At 41.8% G+C, this 11,116-nt stretch overlaps 1 protein-coding gene across 1 annotated transcript; it reads right to left on the minus strand.

Moving 5' to 3' along the window:
• Window positions 1-5,001: 5,001 nt before the first annotated feature.
• On the minus strand, window positions 5,002-10,443 carry LOC139465050 (uncharacterized protein 7). Its single transcript, XM_071246744.1, has 3 exons — window positions 10,389-10,443; window positions 6,845-6,994; window positions 5,002-5,126 (listed from the first exon to the last, which is right to left on the minus strand). The coding sequence occupies exons 1-3, from the start codon at window positions 10,441-10,443 to the stop codon at window positions 5,002-5,004; spliced, it is 330 nt and encodes a 109-aa protein (XP_071102845.1).
• Between the last annotated feature and the right edge of the window lie 673 nt (window positions 10,444-11,116).

An 11,116-nucleotide genomic window follows, 5' to 3' on the forward strand; every position in this document is an offset into this window, starting at 1 on the left:
CGGCGGGGGACACCAGAAATGGGCTTCACACATTGTACCAATGTCGGGAATCGAACCCAGGTCCTCAGCGTGACGAGCGAACGCTTTAACCACTCGGCTACCCGACCGCCCCGTTGACTATAAGAACCAGTGGTGTCTTCAAAATGGATTTCAGCAAATGGAGCACAGGCCAGGCATAACGTTTTAGGCCAAATGGGTGGAAAGCGACAGAACTACATGATCGAATAGTCAAGATGATACGGAATGATGCTGGACAGTTTAAAAAAATGTTAGCTAGTGGGTCCTTCGAGGATACCCAAGGTGACAGCCCTGAAATTATAGCTGCTGTTGAATAGAGGATCTGTCATTCACCAGCATCTTTGTATTTCTAAGGTGTCAGCAAGATGAGTATTTAATCTGCAAAATATTTTTTTATCAAAGGATGTAGTGCAGCTAATAGCTCCTTGAACTCTACAACTCGGATGGAAAAAAGGTTTTGTATCATGTTGCTAACGTGTGATGAGGCGTGGGTTCATGACGGGGATCCAAAGACCAATCCAGATCCAACTGGGAAAATTATGGCAACCTTATTCTGAAATTGGAAAGGGGTGTTTTTGAGAACATTAACTGTCCTGCAAACGTAAATGACATGGAGGAATGGTGGAAAGTACACGCCAGACGGCGTACTTTTGACGGACCAACAATGTCAACTACGAATTCAGTGGCCTCACTTGCGATGCAGAGACCGTGTACTTCAAAACGACGTTTTGCTTCGTCAGGTAGATATGAGATGTCAGGTGTGCGAGCCAAACTGCATATCGATAGATTTGGCGGAGGTAGGTTGATGGTGTGGGCAGCAATCTCGCACAGTGGTATGAACACCCTTGTTGACGTTCAGGTTAACGTAACTGTACAACAGTACATGGATACAATTCTGTATTATGCCAGACCACATGTCGACAACAGCATACGTATACAACAACATTCAGGTCCTGCGCTGGTCCTCTCCATCTGAAAGAAACTCTTTTTGGTTTTCGATTGTCTCAGCTACAGAACGTTTAGTCCCACAATAAACATGGCTTTAGAACAGATGTATCTGCATTGCCTCTTTGGACATGAATATGGCTATACCTTAAGATTTATGACGTAATATGAAGTAAGTAGCACATTCAAAAGTATCAGTTATGGAGGAAAACAGTTATTTGTTTCAACTGGTTGAATAGGTGTTGATCAGTAACACACAAAAATTACAGCTTTAGTTTTGATTTAATATGGGTACACCTTAATACCTAAATAGATGTTTTCGCCAATATCACTGAGTCAAAACCATGAGGTATGTACCTATGTTGCTCAAACCATGTTATTACAAAAATTAGAAAAGCGCACTTTCCAATTAATAACTGCTCAAATGCACTCAGTACATGATAGAGATTATTATTACCCCTGTCACTGGATCAGCGTACACTTGAATTTCATTCGCAACTCCCTGGGAAGAATACAGTCCAAGCGGCCTGTGAGGCGCTAGAAGGTTAACAGTCACATTACCATATCTGCCAACTGAGACGCCACGTGTGTTACATGTGCTTCAGTGTGGGCAGAACCAAAGCCTAAGAAACTCCCCGGAGTCAAGCACCCGAACATGGTCACCATTCATCTTCATCTGGTACTTGAATGCCTCGATTAATTACAGACAACAGTGAATAATGAGTGAGTGAGTGAGTTGGGTTTAACGCCGCTTTTAACAGTATTCCAGTTATATCACGGCGTGTCAGCTTCATGTGAGGGGAAAGTCCGAAATGATGCAGGTCTCAGACGTTTACCACTTCGGTGAAACCCACGGGCACGGGTATGGTGCTGACAAACCTAGAAACATAATCGGGGAGAACCGGAATTCGAATCCACAATCATAGGTTTCTGGCGTGCGAATCGTGGCGCATTAGACGACTGGGCCACAACAGTGAATTTTACTGGCTGACGAGTAAACAACATTCACTTAATAAGATCCGTCGCACTGACTCACCAGCTTATGGGGCATGTTTAAAATTTATCATGTTCTTTTGATCTATTTGGTAGATATACATCTTGGTACTTATATTACGTGACAACTTCTACATTTCATCTGAGTAAATATCACTTATCGTTTATATTGTGCCCGAAAACACGACTATCTCATACACAAGAAGTTAAAATATTCGCATGAAGATGTTATTGTATATATCGGGGCGGTCGGGTAGCCTAGTGGTTAAAGCGCTCGCTCGTCACGCCGAAGACCCGGGTTCGATTCCCGGCATGGGTACAATGTGTGAAGCCCATTTCTGGTGTCCCCCGCCGTGATATTGCTAGAATATTGCTAAAAGCGGCCTAAAACCATACTCACTCACTCACTATTGTATATATTCGAGTGACAAATGGGAAAGAACCTGTGGTGTGTTTAGAGCTTTCCTCGTTATCAAAAAACACGTGGCAATTCATTCTTTCCGATAGCAGGGCCACTACTTTGCTACAAGAAAATGCAAGAATTAGTTTCAGTTGGGGTAGGGGGAGAGACACCAGAAATGGGCTTCACACATTGTACCCATGTCGGGAATCGAACCCGGCTTTTCGACGTGACGAGCGAACGCTTAACCACTAGGTACCCGACCGCCCCTTTTCAGTTATGGAGGATGACGCAGAAATTGTCTAAATGTATTACTGTGCCGTAGACACATCTTACTTATGAATTGTTCCGATGTAACGCAGTTGTTCCGCACATACAATTTCAAAGCAAAATAACCGCTTTTTATTGATCTTTTTCCGCTTTTTTCAATGATTGAATATTTAATCTTGTCATGGTGGAATCGAGATAAATATACACTCCGCTTCAAATTTCAATTTAGCCGGTTTCAGGTAATCTTGCTCTACATTGAACACACAATGAAAGGTGAATTACCACGTGTATTTTGATAATCAGCAAAACCCTAAACAGATCAAATGTTCTTTCCCCTTCGTTAAACAAGGAATTATACACTTCATAAGTATCTAACTTCTATGTAAACTTACACCTGTGTGAAATCAATTTAACCAAGTCTTCAAACCAAGTGCACAAACTGAATATACCCAGCCAGCTGTCATCCAAAGTCTGGCTGCCCTACATGAAACGTTTGTGGTTGTTCCCTCTGACAAGGCCTCAAATAACATAACCATTATATGTAAGCATCACTACATTAATTGTTTGATCAAAGAACATGGTATAAGTAAACATGTCCCTGTGTGTAAACAATTCATGAGTTTCTCTGTCTGTCATTGATATTACGACTGTCATGTATATTGAGCAACGATCCAGTCCATCGGGGCACGTATGCCCTGCAATAAACTAAATCATCGAGCCTGACGAACCCATCGATTTTGTTGCCTCTTACCACAAGTATAGATTATTGTGGATAGTCGATGGTTTCCACCAAGAGGCTGTACTCCTTTTGGTTGCATTCATTGGTATAACAAGTCTCGTTGCAACCATGCAATTTCCATTTATAGATTATTGGATTTTTTGTAACGATCGCTGGATTCTGGTCAAGACGCGATTGTTTAACAAATCAGTGATTGCTGTAAATCCTGTGACCTATTTATGGTCCATCACTTGAATTGCTCATGATGTCAATCACTGGATTGTCTGGTCCAGACTCGATTATTTACAGACCGCCTTCTTACAGCTGGAATATTGCTGAGTGCGGCGTTAAACAACATAACAGACAAACAAATTCCATCAATATTTCAAGGAGATTTATGGGACTCCATCTTCCCGAAGCAAGGGAGTTATCTGACTTTAACAGTCCAGTTTCCACCCTTGTCGGACTATGATGGAATTTGTGTGCTCGATCGTAGCGCCACCTGTGGCAATTACGATTTATGTCCCTTCTATGCATGTCGGACCAATCAGATTTCATCTCTCATATCACATGCATTTGCTTCAAACAAAATTCCGTGTTGTTTATGAACCGGATGTCGATATCGTTTCGGGATTTTGTTTGTACCATGCATAGACCTGTTAGGCCAGCCAAAATATAGCTCCTTAGGGTGGAACTGAACTTTTACAGTCAGTTAAGATGCATGCGACTCTTGCTCAAAAGTTGTTTGATCAAGATCACGACATTCAAGGCCTCAGTAAAGCTTTCAAAACGTTTAATGTTGGACATGTGGGGGACATTTTCAGTCTGACGTATGTCCGATGCTATTCCTTTTTGTGACCTGAACCATTTTGACGTGTACGATATGTTTTAGTGTTTTAAGTTGAACAATTGACTTTGCCTTTGCATGCGTTTGTGAAGGGTGCCATCAGTGTTGTACGGTACACTCACATTTACGCGAACACCTGGAATCACATTTCATAATGATTCAAAGGCCCATGTTCATTTTCTTGTGGCAATGGTGTGAGGTGAGGTGAAATGGGGTTTAACGTCACGCCCAAGACTATTGCACTTATATAGCGACGTGCAAGTACGTGTGTGTGTTTGTGTGGCTTCTTGTACTAGTCCGGACTGATGCCGATTTATAGGGCGAGCACACTGAGATACCATGCCGCAGTTTAACATGAATACCCCACTCAGACACAGTATACTGACTCCGAGCCGACCATTCCTTGTTTTAGCCCCTTCATGCCGAGCGCCAGACAGGGTAACAACAAGTACCAGCTTTTAACGTCTTTTGGTATGACGCGGTCGGGGATCGAACCCCGAACCTTCCTCTCTCCGGGCGGACGCTCTACCACTAGACCACGGAGGCGGTCTGTGGCAATGGTTTTGCACCTTTTATGTAAATTGTGTGAGTGACGGTTGCTATCGGTATGGCAGACACGCTTACCCTTTTATTGAAGACCTGATATCATCACTAATTTTCAGTGATCCGTTCATATGATTGTCACCACTCTTTTGCCTTTTACGCCGAATGGAATAAGTTTCGGCAGATGATCGAGTCTGATCATTCTCTAAAGTCGACGTTCCATATTAACGAGACAACAGGACTTGACATCCGATAAATATGTTTTATTCAGGCGTGATCACAGACGCACTTGCTCTGGTTTAGAGTGGTGCCTGATGGACAGTACCGAGTCCTCCACCTTCCATGAATCCAGTGCTTGTACTTCCGGCCACTGTAGGGTTTCATGTCGCATCCTGCAAACCAACAGATGGTATGACTTAGGACTATAAAACTGTACTTCACATGAGACACGAGACGTATTTCACCTTATGAAGCAGATTTGTTTCCATAATGGATTTCAGCTAGTTGGAGCAAAGGTCAGTCATGACGTTTTTGGATAGGAAAGATGTACAGCGAAATAAACACACACTTACAAAGAAAGAACATAATTGTGGTCTGAGGCCATGACGTACTTGAATTGCAGAACGTTTGCTGGTTATATAACGTGATCCCCTACAAGATTTGCAACATTTGCCTTGACATTAAAGTTATCAACGACAGAGATTTATATTTATAAAGTGTTATAACTATTATCATATCATATATGACGATAGTGTTTTAATTTATATAGTAATGACAACGAGGGCACAGTCGTCTAAGGCGCTGCTATTCGCAGTGCAGAGTTATGTCCCTTGGGCACGTCAGAAACCTATGATTGTGGGTTCGAATCCCGGTTCGCCCCGATTATGTATCTAGGTTTGTCAGCTCCACGTGCTCGTGGGTCTCACTTCGGGCTTTCCTCCCACTTTAAGCTGACACGCCGTGATATAACTGGAATACTGTATAAAGCGGCGGTAAACACAACTCACTCACTCACTAGTAATGACAACAGGAATAATAATTATTTTGGTATAACTTCTTGCTTATTACGATGGTAACACGCTAACTGATGGAATATCAACCTTACTTCAGCATATAGGTTTTCCTTCGTAATTTAATCAAGCTGAACAGTATACAAAACATGTTGCAGCACAAAATGAGTAAAAGACTTTCATGAATGGCTTTCAATAACAATTCACTGGTAAGTGAGTGAGTCTTGTTTAACGCCGCTTCGAACAGTATTTTCACACCACTATCATTACGTCATTCACACACTGTCATACCGTCGCTCCCACGCTATCATAACGTCACTCCCTTCTATCATAACGTCACCCCCTCCAACATAACGTCACTCCCTTCTATCATAATGTCACCCCCTCCAACATAACGTCTCATCCTTCTATCCAAACGTCACCCCTCCACCATAACGTCACCCCTCTATCATAACGTCGCTCTCACACTATCATAACGTCGCCCTCTAACTATCACAACGCCACTCACACACACTATCATAAGGTCACTCACACACTAGCGTAAGGTCACTCCCTTTATGATAATCCTGTTTCGAGTGAGTGACTGAGATGGGTTAAACGCCGCTTTGAAAATTATTTCAGTTATACCACGGCGGTCCAGTTCATTGTGGGACGAAAGCCCGAACTGTTAGAGACGTTTTAGGCGTCCATCACTTAGATGAAGCACCAACTCGAACAGAGATTCATAGGTGTCTGGTACGTAAAGGACGCAACTCTACTCATCAATTTCAGTTCCTTGGACATCTGGGCCACCTATGCCCTCGTGAGGCCTAGCTTTGGTGTTTTGATATTTGTTTGTTTGTTGTAAAACGCCGCATTTAGCAATATTCCAGCTATATGACGGCGGTCTGTAAATAATCGAGTCTGACCAGACAAACCAGTGATTGACATCATTAGTATCAATCCACGCAATTGGGATACGATGACATGCATCAACTAAGTCAGCGGGCCTGACCACCCAATCCCGTTAGTCGCCTCTTACGACAAGCATCGTCGCCTTTTACTGCAAGCATGTGTTGCTAAAGGCCTATTCTACCCCGGATCTCCACGGGTGAACTAACCGTTTGTCAGGGTTACACATCCGCAATGCCCTTCGCTGAAGATAGTTCCTGGTGGACAGGGCATTATATGAACCCCGGTACTATCTCTGGAAACGTAGTGAACCAAAGACCGCTTTAACATGAAGAGTTGGCATTTGACCTTCTTGCTCTCTGAAATGAGAATATAATAAAAAAACAATTCCAAAATTATAAGAATTCTCTGCTTAAAGCATTGTACGATTCTGACTCTTATCATGAGTATTTGTTTACACTATCAAAAGAGCATATCGAAACACTATCAAATAGTGATGATACCAGTTATCCTGCCCCACCAATGGAACCCATCACAAGCACATTCACCAAATTATTTCTTCACCTGTTCACACTTATTTCCATATCCATTTCCTTATTATTTGGGGATAAAACATCAAGGCAAGAAGTGGGCATCCCCTTGGGCACCAATTGCGCTCACCGTCCCGCTTATCTGTTTCTCTATGCAAGTGAATAAGAATTTCTGGATAGTCAAAATGGTTAATTTAGCCAAGAAGTTTAAATTAAGCTTCATGTATGTCAATGATTTGATATCGTGTTATACCAGTAAAATATCCAATTCCCTTCCACTGATATAGCCACCTAACCTAGAAATAAAGGTAACCAGTAAGACCGCTTCATCTGTTTCATTTTTAATCTATGTATGAAGATTAAGAGTGACAAAACATTTTCCACAAGACTGTATGATAGGAGGGGTGACCATAACTTTCCAATTGTCAACTTTCCCTTTATGTCGAGCAATATTCTAGGTAAAATCGACCATGCTCTTTCTACAAAGATTTCAAAGAGCTTCAAACAACCCTTGCTGATTCAAGGCCTCAGTAAAAAAATTAAAAACGTTTATGGTAGACATGTGGAAGACATTTCCAAATTTGATGCGCCACATACGTGACCAACTCGTGTTATTCCGGGACAAGCCGAATAGCGACTCGTGCCCCTCTCGGGGCCATTTTTGCGACTAGGTTCTGTCTTAGTGCAAATGGCCATACCTAAAAAAATTGTCAACTCGTTGCGTAGTGGTTCACATATATTTCCCCATATATTATATATATTTCTGATGCAATCTAAAGGACATCGGGACGTGCGGAATTATACAGTATGATTGAACACATTTAACTGTGTCTTGGGTATATTTTTAGGTGCAAGACATATGTAAAATCAAAAATCATTTCTGAGGGATTATTTCACAAAGAACTCGAAATCATACGCGCATTCTGATTGGTTTGTCGTATTTTCGCACATAACATTCATCGAGAGGGGGACGAGTCTTCTTGCAGGTGACGGAAAGGGGCGAGTGGTGACGAATGACTGAGAATGGTTATATTCCTTCTCCGACGGTTACAATGTAACCCATAGAACATTATGATAGAAAATCCCACGCTTGTTTTAATTTTCAAATAAAACAAAATATTTTATGTAAAATTATACGGCACTTTAAAGTCCCTCAATATATTCACTAGGGACAGATCTTTATTTCTTCGAAGCTTAGAAGTGGTGACGAATGGATGCGCCAGTGACAAAAATGATGTCCGATGCAATTCAACATTTGACGTGTACCATCTGTTCCAGTGGGTTTTTCAGGTTAACAATTGACTTGCCGTTGCATGTGTTTGTGACGGATGCCACCGGTTGGGCAGGATACGATCATCTTTTCGCGGAAGCCTGGTACCGGCACTATTTGATAGTGATTCACAAACACATGCGCATGATATAGTCGGAATCGTTTCTGATGAATATGAAAAATGAAAAATATTTTGTGGCTTTTATTTAAATACATGGAACGAAAGCATGCTGGAGTTAAAGAGTCAAATCTATTTTATGCAGATTTTTTATGAGGAAGTTTGCTGGCCTTGAGGCCGATTCAAACAGTATTTCAACAACTGTCTTGAGGCCATGTTTTCACGCGATAAATTGAATAGGTATTTCGAGATTCTGTTATCTCGACTAATCCAATGTACATAGTTATAACCTACAGGCTACTTGGTCACTCCATAAAATAAAGCTAATTGTGCATACGATATCTTTATATATAGATTCCATCGAAACGTTGAACAACAATATTACACTCGGTTATTTTTCGTTGTGGCCGTTAATGTATAACTTCATCCATATGTAAATTGTTCCAACGTCATTCAAATAAGATTTTTTATTTCGATTTTATACCTCTCAAACTAACATTCGCAAGAGGTAACGTTGGATGAATCCTCAACGAACTTTGACTTTTTAAGCCAATTTGATGTCAGCTTCTAAAACAATTCAGTTATATCACATTATTAATTTTGTCAACTCGAAACCTTGGCTGTCGCATTTTATGCTCAGTAATTTTTTACCACCTCTGACCCCGATTCCGAAACACACTTCCTTGGCTTCCTACATCCTTTTGGACGAAGATGTCATGATGTACAGAAGCAACAGGGTGTAAAATACCCATAAATACAGGGTGTAAAGTAGCCACAAATACAGGGTGTAAAGAAGCCACAAATACAGGGTGTGAAGTACCCACAAATACAGGGTGTAAAATACCCACAAATACAGGGTGTGAAGTACCCACAAATACAGGGTGTGAAGTACCCACAAATACAGGATGTGAAGTACCCACAAATACAGGGTGTAAAATACCCACAAATACAGGGTGTAAATTACCTACAAATACAGGGTGTAAAATACCCACAAATACAGGGTGTAAAGTACCCACAAATACAGGGTGGAAAGTACCCATAAATACAGGGTGTAAAGTACCCCAAAATACAGGGTGTAAAGTAGCCACAAATACAGGGTGTAAATTACCCATAAATACAGGGTGTGAAGTACCCACAAATACAGGGTGTGAAGTACCCACAAATACAGGGTGTAAAATACCCACAAATACAGGGTGTAAATTACCCACAAATACAGGACGTGAAGTACCCACAAATTCAGGGTGTAAAATACCCATAAATACAGGGTGTAAAGTACCCACAAATACAGGGTGTAATGTACCTAAAAATACAGGGTGTAAAGTACCCACAAATACAGGGTGTAAAATACCCACAAATACAGGGTGTAAAGTACCCACACATACAGGGTGTAAAGTACCCACAAATACAGGGTGTAAAGTACCCATAAATACAGGGTGTAAAATACCCACAAATACAGGGTGTAAAGTACCCACAAATACAGGGTGTAAAGTACCCATAAATACAGGGTGTAAAATACCCACAAATACAGGGTTTAAAATACCCACAAATACAGGGTGTAAAATACCCACAAATCCATGCTGAACTGCCCGTTTCTTTTCTTTATCGAGATACAGAAATGAGAAGTACTGCTTCGAATGCTTCCTCGTTCGTACAGAGTGTTGAGGAGCCTTCATGTTTCAACGTGACCTCCTGTGAAGGTTTTTTTCCTGTCTTGATGAAGAGAGGCATGGAATCAATATATTCCCAGAGAATGCGTGACCTGGACACCTGGATCGCGGTAAATCTACTTCAGTATAGTTCCCCACAATGTTGTAGCTAAGCACGCGAATACTTACCAACAGCAGTTAAACAGATGAGCGTCAGGCACAGACATCCAACAAGGCACTTCATGGCGGATCCTGGAACGCTGACATACACACGGGTAATATTAGATAGATGGATGGATGGATGGATGGGTTTGATTGATGGATGGATGGATGATGGATGGATGGATATATATAAAATATACACGACCGCCTCCGTTGTCAAGTGGTAGAGCGTCAGCCCGGAGAGCGGAAGGTCCGGGGTTCAATCCCCGACCGCGTCATACCAAAAGACGTTAAAAGATGGTACTTGTTGTTACCCTGTCTGGCGCTCGTCATTAAGGGGCTTAAACATGGACTGGTCGGCTCGGAATCAGTATACTGTGTCTAAGTGGGGTATTCATGTTAAACTGCGGCATGGTATCTCAGTGAGCTGGCACTATAAATCGGCATCAGTCCGGACTAGTACAAGCAGCCACACAGACACACACACGTACATGCACGTCGCTATATAAGTGCAATAATCTTGGACGCGACGTTAAACCCCATTTCACCTCACCTCACCTATAATATACACACCACGCAATTGCATATTTCTGAAGAGTGTTATACTTGGAAAACAGAGCCCTTATTACAAAAAAGTAGCGTGCCTGGGTTAACTGGTCTGTGATTGAATCAGAGAGTATGGTATCACGGCCTTATTAGCAATATTCCCACTGTACCCATAAAAGGGAAGCGAACTCGGGCCTGTTGCGCGACGA

Source organism: Haliotis cracherodii, unplaced genomic scaffold (assembly GCF_022045235.1).
Source record: "Haliotis cracherodii isolate W230 unplaced genomic scaffold, xgHalCrac1.p SCAF_17, whole genome shotgun sequence".
NCBI lineage: Eukaryota > Metazoa > Mollusca > Gastropoda > Lepetellida > Haliotidae > Haliotis > Haliotis cracherodii.